The sequence below is a fragment of the Larus michahellis genome, chromosome 12 (genome assembly GCF_964199755.1).
Source record: "Larus michahellis chromosome 12, bLarMic1.1, whole genome shotgun sequence".
Classification (NCBI taxonomy): Eukaryota; Metazoa; Chordata; class Aves; order Charadriiformes; family Laridae; genus Larus; species Larus michahellis.
Genome location: NC_133907.1, coordinates 5,098,486 through 5,112,520, shown reverse-complemented (window position 1 = coordinate 5,112,520; position 14,035 = coordinate 5,098,486). Strand labels below are relative to the sequence as shown.

Below are 14,035 nucleotides of genomic sequence, written 5' to 3'. Positions count from 1 at the left end.
CTGTGCCGGCGATGACTGGCATCCACCAAAATCCATCCATTGCCCACCAAAGGAGCAGGGCAGGTGCTGATGGAAGTGCGTCATTAATTAGGTGTACAGACGTCCTTGGAATTGGACTAGTTAGATGAAAATTACGATGCTGGGGCGGGGGGAACTCCAAGGGCCGGGTGGCTGCAGCACGGGGGTGCTCCCGCTCCCCCCCATCCTCCTCCTCCTCCGCCGGGGTTACGCGGGGAGAGGAGCCGAGCGCGACCTGCCGGCCCCGGGGCGCCGGGAGCACCCTGCCCGCGGGGGCTCCGCCGCCGGGGAAGGACCTCAAAAACCGGCTTTTCTTTTTTTTTTTTTTTTTTTGTTATTTTGTGAGGCGCTGCGCCCCGGCGGAGAGGAGTTGCCATAGAAACGGGGGAAAACCCGGCGGGGGGTGTGAGGTGGGGGGGGGACCGGCGCCGCCGTCGCTTTAAGAGCGCAGGGGAGGGAGGCAAATTACGCAGCTGCGAAGCTCATCCCTCCCTCCCTCCCTCCCTCCATCCCCGTCCCTGCCTCCATCCCTCCCTCCCTCCATCCCTCCATCCCGCGCTCCCCGGCCGCCCCGCCGCACCCATGGAAGCCGGCGCAGGTGATGGAGGGCGCGGGGGGGGTGGGGGGTGTGTTGCGGGGTGGGGGGGGGCGGATGGTCCCTCACCGCGCCCCGCGCAGCGGCCGCTCACCGCCCGCTCTCTCCCTTCCCCGCCAGGTCGCTGATTCCGGCCCCCCCTCCCCCGGCCCTCCCCCCGCCCCGGACATCGGCGGGGCCCCGCGCAGGTGAGCGGGGCGCGGTGCGGGGCGGGGGGCGGCGGGGCCCGGCGGCCGCCGTGACTCATCCCTTTCTGGCTGCAGACTCGGGGTGGGGGGGGCCCGCAACACGGGGCTGGCAGCGCCGCTCCGCACTGGGGGGCGATGGCGGGGGGGGGGGGGGTTGTCCGCGGGCAAGAGGGTGCTTGGGGCAGGTCACGCGTCGGGCCCGCAGCACACCCGCAATGCACGCACCGGACCCGCATCGCACCCGCCGGCCCCGCAGCGCAGGCGCTGGACCTGCATTGCATGCACCAGACCCCCACGGCATGCGCCGGGCCCATGTCACGCTCACCAGACCCACACCTTGTCTGTCAGACCCACGTTACACACACCTGGACCCACAGCAGACCTGCTTCACAAGCACCGGACCCATATTGCATGCACTGCACCCACAGGGCATGCATCGGACATGCATCATTCTCACCAGACCTGCAGTGCACTCGCTGCATGCACCAGACCCTCCCTGCACGCACCAGACCCACATCACATGCACCAGACCCACATCCTCCCTCCATGCACCAGACCCACGTCTGCTCGTACAGCATCCAAAGGCACCATGGGGGACTGCAGGAGCTGCTGTGCAATTGAGATTTTTATTATTTAATGGCTTAAGGCTCCATCTCCGAAGGGATACGGCAAATACAGGAGCTGACTGATGAGCCGGGTGCTCCTTTTCTCTCCTCCCCGCAAGGTCAGTGCCGCCTGGTTGTCACACAGGAACCCGCCGCTGCGCGTTTGCGGTGCTTATAAAATTACTGGCGTCCCCACCCTCCCTGGGCGATGGGCGCGTGGTGCCCTGACTTTGTGCAAGAAGGTGCCAATCCTGGTTTCCAGGGCTGCAGAGGTCCCTGGCCAGGGGAGCTGGGGGGGGGTCCGGAGGGGGGTAATGTCTGTGCTAGTGCCTCGGCAGCGTTGCAGCAGGCTGAGACGGGAGACGGGGCGTGTTGTTAAAGTAGGCCATTCCAGAGGTGCGGGAACCCGGGGCGAATCCTCCGTGACCACCGTCTTTCCTGGCCCCGGTTCAAGGCGGATGGTGGTTCAGGGGAGACCTGCTTCCACCGCACTGATGCTGCGCGGGGGTGCGGAGGGGAGGAGTAGCTGTTCGCACTGGAAGCTGGATTTCTCTCCCATCTTTTTGCCTGCATATTCCGCAGGAGTGGGCTCTCCCTTCTGCTTAGCCGTCCTCAGCTGGGCTCCCCAGCAGAACCCTGGCGCAGGATGGGCTGTGGGGTGTAACCTCATGTCTATTCCCAACCTGCCAACCTTCCCAGCCCTGGGCAAGACTGTAGGCCCTGCATCCATCCTGGGTATCCTACATCCATCCCGGGTATCCTGCATCCCTTCCAGATACCCTGCATTCATCCCAGGTAACCTACTCCTATTCTCATGGCAATGGCTGCTACTACAGCATTTGGCACAGAGCTCTCTACCTCCAGAGGCCCCAGTAAGAGACCAGCCTGGTCCCTCTGGTCAGGCACCTGATTTTTAGCTAATGAGGGCCAGGAATTGCCACCTCCCCACTGGGCGCTGCGGCCAGGTCAGCTGGAAAAGTGATGAGCCGCATAACCCCATCTTTTCAAAAGCTCTCTGTTTTCCTGTAATCTCTGGGTGTCGACTCAGCATTTTATAACAAATAAGAGAATAAAAGGAGATGCTCCTGTGCTTCGTTACGCCATACGACAACTCTTAGCAAAATTGATTTTTTTTTTCTGGTGGTGTTGCATAAACATCCTGTGCGTTTTGTTGCTGCTTTTGCCCCGAGCCCTGTGCTCTGGCCTGACCTGGAGCATCTCCTTCTGTGTGGGACCCAGGTGAAGCTCTGCCTGCTTTGGGATGAGCCCGTTTCTGCTGGAGAAGAGTCTCCCAGCCCCTGGAGATATCGCGGCTCCCTTGGAAACTCCCAAACAGGAGCAAAGTAGCCCCTCTCTCTCAAAAAATCCCCCATGGCAGAAGGAGGAGCACAGACACGGTCACCGCTGTGCACCAGGCAGCCCGTGTTTGCCTCCGGCAGCTGGGATGGTGCCCGCAATGCTGATCCTCTCCTTGGCCGGACTTCTGCCAGCCTTGGCCCCGGCTGCCAGATCCTGCTCCTTCCCACCACCCCTCAATGCCTCCCAGTCCCTCTTCAAGCACCAAACCGATCCTGGCGCCGCCGCTGATTGCGGGGACGCAGCGCTCTGTCCCAAACCAGGTTGCTGGTTGTTTGCCACCTTCAGCGCTTTGCTTATTTTTGAGTGCAAAGGAAAAGCAGAGCCCGTGCTGGAAAGGCAGGGAGGTCTCCTCCTCGTGAGCCCTTTTTCTTCCCCGAAAAAAACAAAGCTGTGATTTCCCTCCCCCTGTTGCTCTCTGCTTTTAATCTTCATTAGTACTGGAAGGCTGAAGATACAGGGAGGGACCCACAGGGAGGGACCCGCAGGGAAGGCGCCCGCCGGCGTGTGCCGGGCATGGCTTTTTCTCCCAAGGTTTCTGCAGAATCGCTAAAGCTGCTCTGAGACGCTTGGGCTTGGTGCCACCGTCGCAAAACGCTCTTAAGGCAGGATGGCGTCAAGGGAAACGAGGGAATCCGGCAAGCGGGCAGGGCGACAGGAGCCCTGACAAAAGGAGCGGTGAGGGAGAAATCCGTGGAAACGCAGCGGCGGCTGGGCCCCGGGCGGCTGCGTGCCGAGGGCTGGGGCTGCCAGACGGGCCCGCCTGCTCTTGCACCTCCTCGGAGCGTTCCCCGCGGGGACGGGAGGAGCTGGTGGGGCAGCTCGGGCCAGCGCAGCAGCTGGTTGCTACCGAACCCTGCAGAAGTCGGGCGAAGTGAGACGCCTCAGCAGCAAAGAGCACATGGTGGCAAAACCTCCGGAGGAACAGGCTGAGGCTTCACCGAGCTGATGGTGAGGGTCTTTCCGGGTGTCCCGTGGCCCCGTCCCATGTAGGAAGCTCCTAGGAGGAGCGATGGTTGCCCAGCCCTGTCTGTCTGTCGCTGGCACGGCCGGGGGATCCAGCGTGGGGTGGGGAAGCAGCTGCATTCAAGCCACAGAGGCATCTCCGCGGGGCAGCAATCCCAAAGTGATGGCTGAGCCACAATTCTTGGGGACGTCCTTCTCTAGGGCGCCAGGTTGAGTTTCCAGGTGCTCTGCTGGCTCTCTGTCACTGCTCTGCCACCCATCTGGCTTTGCGTTGCCATGGTGGGGTGATCTGGGGGGCAGCGGTGCTCCGGATCCCCTCTGCGGCTGGCGGGCGCTTGGGGACCCACCAGGGGATGCAGCTCGGGAGCATCGTGGGGTGTCAGCCACCCCAGGATGGTGGTGGCATGTGGGACTCTCAGCTGCAGGGGACATGCCAAGGTGCTTGCAGGGACCTGGCTGAGCGACCTGTCGTGGTGGGGATGGGGCACGTGCCGTGCCTGGGGGTGCCGGTGCTGGACACCGGTGCCAGCGTGGGGGGCAGCCTGAGCCCTGCCCGGGGCTGGGTGCTGCCGAGTGCAGCACCCACAGAAAGCGCTCAGCGGTTACGGCAAAACCTGCCGGCGAGGGGGTTCTCCCATTCCCGGCAGCGAGAGGCTCCTGTGCCCAGCCGTGCTCCATCCCACCCTGCGTGGGGTGTCAGCTTTTCGTGCTGGAACTCCGGCTGTTTCCTTATCAAGGATCACTGCCGTTATTTCGCATGAATTCCCCAGGCTAATTCTGTTGCAGAGGGTAAGCACTATTTCGTGCTGTTGCTTTTGAAAGAGCGCCTTTCTGTTCCGCTATGGGCCGGCAGATTCCTGGGAAGTTTTGCTGTCGGTGGCTCCAGGAGAGAGCGTTAGACCTTGCAATGGGCAGCGTTCGTCCTGCCCTTCCCCCGAACCGCATTTTGGGGGTGATTCGCAAGATGCTGGAACAAATATGGGTGGTTTGCAGCATGACGCGACGTTAAGTTGGACCACCAGACCCTGGACCCCGCCATCTCCGGGGAGCAGGAGCATCTGCAGAGGTGCTGCACTGAGCAGGGTCCTGCTGGTCCCCCAACCTCAGCACGGGGACAAGCTGGCACTCCCCGAATCGCCCTAACCTTGCCCCGGTGTATGATTACAAGCCTGGCCTGCGCTGTGGAGCCGGGGCTGTGTGCGCGGAGACGCACTCTTTGGCTGCGGGGATCAGCATTTGCGGTTGGTGTCACTGGGCTCAGCGCCGGTGTCCGATGCCGGGTCAGAGCTGCTCGGGGTCTCTCCGGAGCCTGTGCCACAGACACATCCCCACTCCTGGGGCACGAGCTGTTTTCCTCAGCTCTGTAAGGATCAACCCACAAACTAAGGGGTGCCGCCGCATTCATTCTGTGTCCTGCAAGCCGTTCCCCATGTTCCTCATTCTGCGAAGATGAAAATAAGGTGGAATAAATCCATTCCCCATACTGGCTTTCAGTTGGGTGTCTCAGACCTGGCTTTCTCTCATCCAGCTGACGTGGGGTTTGCAGACCCGGCGTGGCTGGCACTGGCACGCTGCCCTCCAGGCTCCCGGGGTTCCTCTCCCGCTGCCGAGGCTCCCGATGTTCATTTTTGGGGGTTTTGCCCCCGTGCTGAGCGGGAGCTGCCTTCCGATGCTTCTGACATGGAGCAACGAACCTGCCTGTCCTCCACCCTGGCCTTGGGCTGCTTTCCACCCCCATGTTTTTATGGGATTTCTTCTTTTCCGCTTGCCCTGGCAGCTTTGCTCTGAGTCCTGCCCCGAGCCCCATCTTTTAGATGGTTTTTAGATTTTAGTGACCTGCTCTTGGTTACTTCCTTGTGTTTCCCGGCCCTTGCGGCTGCCGTCGTCTTCCTCGCTGGGGAGCGTGCGGTGTGCTCGGGGACATGGTTATTCATCTTGGAATGTTTGCCATTTCCTCTCCCGTGTGTTTTTCCTAATGCCTAATCGATGAGGGGCCACGGCAGCGAGCCGGAGCTGGCAGAAGTGCCAGGCATTGCAGGGAGGGGGGGGCCGGGCTGGCGCGGCTCCCTCGGGGGGGCAGGGGCATCCCCTCGGGGGGAGCAGACCCCTCTGCGCATCACTGCTAAAGCAGGGGGCTTCACTGCCTCCCCCTGCCTTGCATTTTGAATGTGATAAGATAATCTTGGATTTCCTCTCGCTTTCCTGGCGAGGCTCCCTTGGCGCTAGAGCTGCTCGTCCTGCTCCCTGCCGTGGTGGTAACTCTCAGTGCAATTAAGTCTTTCCCTCCACCTTTAGAGGCGAAGTAGCCATGGACCATGTGCAAAGGTGTGTTTTCAGCTCTGGTGCTAACTCTGCCCAGCCCGTGGGCACGGTGAGGCTCTTGGGGAGCCTGAAACATCCCATTGATTCCGTGGGAATAAAGACGGTGCCAATTTATTACCAGCGATTAAATTCAAGCTGGCTTGCCCAAGCCGCCCTGGGGCAGGCTGGCGAGGCAGAGCTGGTACCCAGCCGGGAGGGGATGCGCAGCCCCTCGTGTTCGTGAGACGGGGACCCGGGCAGGGAGCAGGATGGTGCTTCCCCCGGCTCCGCGGGGTTTCGGTGCCCGCTGGCAGACCTTGGCCGGGCTCCCTGCGGCAGCACCACGGGGCTGCTCTTGAGTTTCTCACCCCCCTAAAGCTGCCGGCGCCGCGAGAGGCGTCGAGCCTTGGCGTGGGCGCCAGGCGAGTCTGCAGCAGTGGAAGGAGGAGGAGGAGGAGGAACTGAGCTCGCCAGGCATGAGGGCCGAATCCCAGCTTCCCCACAGAGCCCTTCCTGACTGCGGATGCTGGGGCAGGCACCCAGGGTGCAGCATGGGGTGCTCGCAGGAGCGCCCGACGCGGTACCAGCCTGTGTGCAGGGCGCAGGCATGCCATCTGCGGTGCTGGCACTCGCCTGGTGGCTTCATTAAACCCCCAGCGCTGGCGGGGAGAGCAGAGGGACCCCCCCCAGCAGAGCAGCTTTGCGTGCGGGTAAATCGGCTGTGAACGGGGAAGAGCGGGGATGCTGGGCTGCGTTGGGCCAGGGCACGGGGCTTGGGGCTGCGAGAGGGCGAGGAGTTAATCCCTGTGGCCGCAAATCTCCCTGAAGCCCTGCCGGAGGGCTGCTCGGGGAGGTGAAAAGCAAGGGATGGGCTGTCCTCGCTGCCCACCCCTGGGGGGTCTCATGGCTGGAGCCTGGGCTGTGCCGCAGCCCCGCATGGCGCTGCCGGAGGATGCTCCCACTGGTGCTGGGGCCGCGCTCGGCTCTGGCGCTGGATGCTGATTCACGCTGCTGCTGCATTAGCAAAGCCCGCAGCCGCCCGGCCGCGCACGCTGTCAAGCCAGGAGCAGTTATCCGCCAGTTATCCAGCGCTGCCTCCCCCTGCCCAGGTCCTCCCCAGTGTGTCCATCCCCAGCAGGACCCCTGAATCCTGGTCACCATGTCCCAGGGGTGCTGGCACCCTCCTGGCATGGGTCACCATGCCTGCTGGGGCTTGGGGGCTCACCGCAGCTGCATGTCGCCAGCTTCTCCGCTCTGCGGTGCCCTGGGTTGGGGATCAGGGAGCGGCGCATCCTGGGCGGAGGACAGACTTGGGCTGGCCATTGTGGGCTTTCAGCATTAGGCAGGAGGCAGCCTGGAAAAAACAGCCATAGGGTGGCAAATGGAAAAGGCTGCATTGGGATGGGCTGGTCACGCTCTCTCCTCCTCTCCTGCCTCCCCCTCTGTTCTCGCTCCTCGCTCCCCTGGATTGGGGCCGAGCAGCACTTAGCGTTTCCAATCGCCCATCGATTATCAGCTGGCCAGACCCATCACTCGCGTTGCTCTGGGCTGGAGCTGCCAAAATCTGGGACAAATACAAGTATTGTGAATGGGATTGGGGATGGGGGGAGCGCGGCGGAGCCCACACGGTGTCCCCGGCCCAGCTGTCCTTGGCCCCGGGAGCGCAGTGGGGCATCACAGCGGTGCCATGGGATGCTTGCCGGGGTGGATGTGCTGAGTGGATGCTTTCCATAGCAGTTCACATCCCTGTGCCTGCCCGAGCTGCTGCCTCCTCGAGCAGCTCCTGTTGGTTGCTACAAGCCTCTGGATCTGGCCTATTTATTTACAGGAAAACAGGCACTGCGTTTCCCAAGGGATTAGCTGCTGCTGCTTCTGCATCATGCAGGGATCTGTGCTTCCTTACCCGATTTCACTGGTGAACGGGTGATTCTGACTTAATTAAGGACAAGCAGGCGCCCAGCCTGCTGTGGGGACAGCCGCCTGCCCGGGTGGAAATGCAGGAGGTCCAGGGCTGGGTGTCAGAGCCCTCGTCCCATCTCTGCTCCGAGTAATGCCACCACTGCAGGCACCCTGTGTCCCTGTGGCAGACATCCCTTCCCCAGCAGGGATGGGGACCTGGGGTAACGCAGGGGAAACCTTGTCCCATGCCCGGAGACTGGTGGGAAAGGGGCTTTAGACCATGGGCAGGTACCTGCTGTGCTTCTGGTTTGCCTTATAAATGAAGAAAGCCCTTGCCCTGTGCCTGCAGCATGCCCTGCCGGGGCAAGACCCTGGGCGTTCATCCGCAACATCCCGGCATTCCTGGGCCATGGGGTCAGGCAGGGAGCACAGCCCACATCTGTCCCTGTACAGGTGGCCCTGGGGGTTAAACTGCTGCCCTGCTGCAGGGGCTCATCCCTGTGCCGGCACTTTGCGTGGGTCCCATCTCACCGGGGCCGTTTCCTTGCCTTCACCTCCTCTCTCTGTTGCGTTTAACCCGCAGTTCCCCCGCGCCCAGGACCCGTGGCACCGCGGCAATGTCTCTGCCGGGGAGCAGACGCTCGTCCACCGGATCGCGAAGGTGAATATGCTTTGGCCTCTGGCCCCTGGCACCGGGCACCGGCGCCTGCCCAGCACTTCTCCCGGCTGGCAGCAGGCAGGGAACGCTCCCCACCTACACCACGAGCTGCCACTTTGCAGCACCAACCCCCCAGCCCGGCTTTGGGGGGGGTTGCATGTCGCTGCCCACCGCACAGCACTTCCCCGTCCGTGCATGCAGCCCCCTGAGCGCTGCACAACCCTCCGTCCCTCTCTGTCCGTCTCTGCCACAGCCGGCACCAACCCCTCTGTCCGTCCGGGCAAAGGCAGGTGGTGGTGGAGGGCCCCGGCAGCGGTGCAAGGGCCCCTGGGTTGGGGCGGTGAAGCTGGGAGGTGCGTTAGCCCTTGAGAAACCTCTCCCTGAGCTGCAGTGGTAAAGAGCAAGAGGGGAAAAAAAGCGTTTATTCCCCTCCACATGTCTCCATGACCTGGGCTGCCGTTATTTAGGGACTGGCTGCCACCAGCAGCACGGGCAGAGAGAAAAGGCAGATCTGCCCACGTGTAGGTGCCAACCCGGTGGCAGCAGCGGGGTGACTCGAGCTCTGCTGGGGCCATGCTCCCCGGGGGCTCCCAAGGGGCTCCTGGTCCTCGGGGTGCAGGGATGCCGTGCCGGCGTCCGGGGGATGCCACGCTGGGGAAGGGGAGCGGGTGGGCAGCCCCCCCTGCCCCAGCCCTGCCTTTGCGCCTGTCGCCGTGTCCGTGCCATTTTGATCCCTGCTGTTTGTTTTGTCCTTTTGTCTTGTGTGTTCTTCGGTGTGGTGGTTGGCAGTCGCGGGGTTTATGGACGGAGTGGCTTTGCCTCCTTCTTTAAGTCTTCAGCGCCCTCAGCCACTCGGCCTGAGACACAGCCTCTTCTCCCTGCCTCCAGGCGCCCCTCGCCCCCCGGGAGGGACACCTACGGCACCTCCTCGCTGAGCAGCAGCAGCAATTCTGGCTCCTGCAAGGGCAGCGACAGCAGCCCCACCCCAAGGTAACCCATCACCCATGGCCCCAGGGCGGCTGCTGGGTGCCCCCGGGCAGGGGGGAGCAGCACCCGTGCTGCCGGTGCCGGTGCCCGGCGGGGACAGGAGCAGAGGGGCCGGTGGAGCGAGGCTGTGCGCTTGGCGGCTGGGGAAGCCGGAGCCGGCGGAGACGCTGCTGTGTCTCCCGAAGACCCCCCCACCATCTGCCGCCAAACCTCTCCGCCGCTGTTGTCGTGTCTTCTCCCTCCCCGTCCCCCCGCCTGCCAGCCTGGCACCCTGTCCCCTTCCCTCCCTCCTGCCGTGGCTGTGGCTTGCGCGCTGCACGTCTCCCTCCCTCCGCTCCTGCACCCCGAAGGGCACCCCGCGTCCTGCGGGACCAAGGGCACAGTGGACGAGAGCTTCATTTCCATCCCCTCATTGCTGCCCTGCGGAGGTCCGGTGGCAGCGGGTGGCAGCCTGGCTTCTCAGCGGGGAGCTCCCGGGCATTGAGCTGTGGGTCAGGCATCGGCCCCAGCCCTGTGCCGGCATTTTGGGCTGTCCCTGGGCTGAGCTCATCCCACCTGTCCCCAACCGCCTTCCAGCTCCCAGAGGTGGCATCAAATCTGGAAGGATATGACGGCCCGAGGGTGACATGGGACCAGAGCCTGTGCAGGGAGCCCACCACAGCAGGGAGCAGGTGGCCATCCCGCTGCCGCGGGGTGTTGCAAGGCCACGGTCCCACCTGGCTGCTCCTAACGTGATGCTTAATGTCTCTGGCCGAAGGCTGCTGGGCTGCCTGCCACCACGCAGAGGGGTTTGGGGCTGCCCTGCCATGCACAGAGGGTTACCCACTACCCTGCTGCGATGCGCAGGGGGTTTGGGACACCCTGCTGCAATGCAGGAGCGTCTCGTGCTGCGCACAGCTCTCCGGGTGCTTCCCAGCCCTGACATGCAGCCCCGTCCCTGGCCAGCCCCTGCTCTCCCTTCTGCCCCGGGCTTTGAGCCGGAGACATCCCCTCATCTGCCACAGTGGTGCCACGCCACTGTCCCATCCCGGAGCAGATGCCGGACGTCCCAGCTTGGTCTCCATGGGCAAGACAGCCGCCAGCTCCAGACATTCTCCATCCTGAACCTTCCCATTACCCATCTTCCAGCTCCATCTCTGACGGGGCTGATCCCACCCCGGGTTCCCCATCTGCATCTCTCATTCCCCGTAAAGCTCTCTCTAGGCATGCAGAGACCTCGGTGCCTGCCTGCTCCCACCTCCGCTCCTGCACCCGCTGCTCCGGCGAAGCCTGCAGCTCTGCAGAGGGCTCAGCGGCCATGGGCAGCACCAGCGGGTCTGGGAGCTGCACCCACCCTCCTGCCAGCAGCACAGCACCCTGAGACACCCACCCTGCCCCTCCTGCCCGCGGGGCTCCTTTGGGGTGCACTATGAGGCTGCGCCCCAAGAGGAGGCATCTCCCCTGGGGCCCCTCTGCTGAGCCCGTGCCGGCACCAGCACCGGCAGGTGGGTGACGTCTGTGTCCCTGCAGGCGCTCGGCCAAGTACAACCTCTGCAGCGACAACCATGGGATAAAGCCGCCGACGCCGGAGCAATACCTGACCCCCCTGCAGCAGAAGGAGGTCTGCATCAGGCACCTGAAAGCTCGCCTGAAGGACACGCAGGAGCGGCTGCAGGATAGGTGAGCACGGGGGCCGCGGGCACAGACCCCCCCCCTGGCATGGGAGCCACCGGGAAGGGTCCCGGCACCAGGAACTGCCACCCGCAGCAGCAACTCCCGTATGGGACTTCTGGGGGCTTTCGGTTCCCGGCACTGCATCTTGTCCTCGGGCTCGTGCCCAGACACCCGGTTCCCAGCTTTGCAGCGGCGTTGCAGGCACGTGGGCATCTAGCATTGCTGCCCATCCAGCCGCGGATTTGGGGGCTGCGGAGCCCGTGCGTCCCACCTGCGGTGGCTGTGCTCTTCCCTGTGCCCTCGGTTAAGTCCCTGCCACGCTTTTTCTGAATTTCAGCGTCAGAGAGTGGCTAATCCCCATCTGCTCCTCTCGGGCTTAGGCACGTCCTCGCCGGCGTGCCAGCTGCCACGCACCCGCCCGGGGCACCTGCCCGTCCCCACGCAGCCCTGGGGAGCCCTGGGCTCTGTGTCCCCTCCGGGAGAGGGCTGAGCATCCCTCCAGAGGGTCCCTGAGCATCACTCCCGAGGGTCCCCGAACCCCTGGATCCATCCCTGAGTCCCAGCCATGAATGGTACTGGGTGATCTGGCTCCAACTCGGTGCCGGGCATGTGAGGACAGGGCTGTCCCCGCAGCCCCCTCAGCGCCATGGCGGTGCCCTCCCCGTCTCTCACAGGGATGCTGAGATCGAGGACCTGAAGACGCAGCTGTCGCGGATGCAGGAGGACTGGATCGAGGAGGAGTGCCACCGCGTGGAAGCCCAGCTGGCACTGAAGGAGGCCCGCAAGGAGATCAAGCAGCTGAAGCAGGTCATCGACACGGTGAAGAACAACCTGCTGGAGAAGGACAAGGGGCTCCAGAAGTATTTCGTGGACATCAACATCCAGAACAAGAAGCTGGAGACGCTGCTGCACAGCATGGAGGTGGCGCAGAACGGGGCGCTGAAGGAGGAGGGGGCCGGCGAGTCGGCGGGGGGGTCCCCAGCCCGATCCCTCACCCGCAGCTCCACTTACACCAAGCTGAGCGACCAGGGGGCCGGGGACCGCAACGTGGGGGGCTCGCAGACCATCTCGCTGGACGAGGGGGCTGACAGCGGCTTCGCGGGGGCGGAGGAGGCTCCCGGCCACACGGACCCGCTGGAGGTGGGGGGCGAACCTGTCACCCGCCTGCCCCCCAGCTCCACCTACGAGAAGCTGCTGGGGCTGCGGGGCAGCGTGGAGGCCGGGGTGCAGGCCAGCTGCATGCAGGAGCGGGCCATCCAGACGGACTTCATGCCCTGCCAGCCCGACCTGGACACCATCCTGGAGAAGGTCATGAAGTCCCAGGCTTGCAGCTTAGGCAGCCCCACCTCCGCCTGGGTCTCCGAAATGGAAGACGTGATGCCCGGCCCCGAGCCCTCTAACCCCACCGGGGCCACGGACCTGCTGGCGGCCGAGCCCGATGCCGCAACGGCCGGTGCCAGTGCTGAGGGGGGTGCCCCCTGCAACCCGGCGGTGCGACAGCCCCCCAGTGCCAGCCCCTCGGTGACCATCGCCTGCGTGGCGGAGGAGGAGACAACGGAGGCGACCGGCTGCGAGGCTGCCACCTCCAAGAGCTACTGGAGCCGCCACTTCATTGTGGATCTGCTGGCGGTGGTGGTGCCGGCGGTGCCCACGGTGGCCTGGCTGTGCCGCTCGCAGCGCCGGCAGGGCCAGCCCATCTACAACATCAGCTCGCTGCTGCGGGGCTGCTGCACCGTGGCCCTCCACTCCATCCGCAGGATGGGCTGTCGCCCCGTCGCCAGCCCCGGGGGCAGCACCCAGCCCTGAAACCACCCCCCCCACCCCCCCCCAACACCCGACACCCCCCCTCCTCGCCCCCACGGACCCGACCGCTGATTGTAAAGCCCCGGCATGTCCCCACTCTCCTGGGGTCCTTCGTCAGCTCCGGCTCGTTATGCAGCCCCAGGGGGTGGGAAGGAGACAGGGGGGTCTGTGGGTGTGTGGGGACATGCTGCCCCCCCTCCCAGCCCCAGCTCCTTTGTCCTGGAGGAGGGACAGGATCGTTGCTGGAAGAGAAGATGCGGGACGTGGCACCGGGCATCACACTGCGACCCCCCCACCCGATGGACTCCACCTGCCCGTGGTGCCTGTGGTTGTGGGAGGCGGGGGGGGGCTGCTGCACCCCACCGTGTGGGCTCTCCCTTCATTGCACTTGCTTTTTGGTTGTCCTTGCCCTGCTCCAGGGCCAGCCCTCCCACGGGTGGGCGATGGCGGGGAGAGTCAAGGGGCCACAGCGGGGACCCCCCCCGGGTGCGTGTCTTGGTCCAGGTGCAGGTTGCACCGCGACAGCAACGTCTGGCTGCCGGTGGGAGGACCGGGGGGAACCCGCCCGGACACAGGGACCAGCTCTGGACCAGTTCGGGAGGCGGTGGGAGCCCACAGGGCACCTTCATCCCGGCCTCCTGAGCCGCTTTGGTGTCTGTCCTCCTCCCTCCGGTGGGACGATGCCCTGGCCAGGTCCCGCTCACCCCCTCTTCGAGCCGCCCATCGCTTGGGAGATGCCCCCCCACAACTGGGACAGAACCGAGCAGTGGCTCCTGCACAGCCGAGCGGCCCCAGGGGAAGCCTCGGTCCCTCCCTCCCTTTGCTTTGCACTATATTCACTTTTTTTTTCGGTACAGACTGAAGCCCTGTTGTTGGGGGGGGGGGCTGAGGCAGCGGCGAGCCCAGGGGAGAAGCCCCCAACCCTGGTTCTGCCTACGACGGAGTGGGATCGGGGGGGGCGTTTGTGGTTTTTGGCAGCGGCAATGCTGGTGATGCCGGTGATCCC

The 14,035-nt window shown here is 64.4% G+C and overlaps 1 protein-coding gene across 6 annotated transcripts; it reads left to right on the top strand.

Moving 5' to 3' along the window:
* The first annotated feature begins 548 nt into the window (after positions 1-548).
* Positions 549-13,040, top strand: SNPH (syntaphilin). 6 transcript variants are annotated; one of them, XM_074605050.1, is made up of 6 exons: positions 549-616; positions 734-801; positions 8,512-8,589; positions 9,475-9,576; positions 11,083-11,232; positions 11,901-13,040. In XM_074605050.1, exons 3-6 carry the CDS (start codon positions 8,546-8,548, stop codon positions 13,030-13,032), a joined length of 1,428 nt encoding a protein of 475 aa, XP_074461151.1. In that variant the 5' UTR covers positions 549-616; positions 734-801; positions 8,512-8,545; the 3' UTR covers positions 13,033-13,040. The 6 variants fall into 6 exon arrangements, with proteins under 6 accessions (XP_074461151.1, XP_074461149.1, XP_074461153.1 ...); XM_074605048.1 differs by having other exon boundaries at positions 9,376-9,576; XM_074605049.1 differs by lacking the exon at positions 549-616 and adding an exon at positions 1,448-1,525 and having other exon boundaries at positions 753-801; positions 9,376-9,576.
* Positions 13,041-14,035: the final 995 nt, after the last annotated feature.

Coding starts and splice junctions, on each gene's coding strand:
- SNPH (XM_074605048.1), top strand. CDS start 8,546: ATGTCTCTGCCGGGGAGCAGACGCTCGTCCACCGGATCGCGAAG. Junction 8,590..9,375: donor TCGTCCACCGGATCGCGAAG/GTGAATATGCTT, acceptor GGTGGTTGGCAG/TCGCGGGGTTTATGGACGGA. Junction 9,577..11,082: donor GACAGCAGCCCCACCCCAAG/GTAACCCATCAC, acceptor GTGTCCCTGCAG/GCGCTCGGCCAAGTACAACC.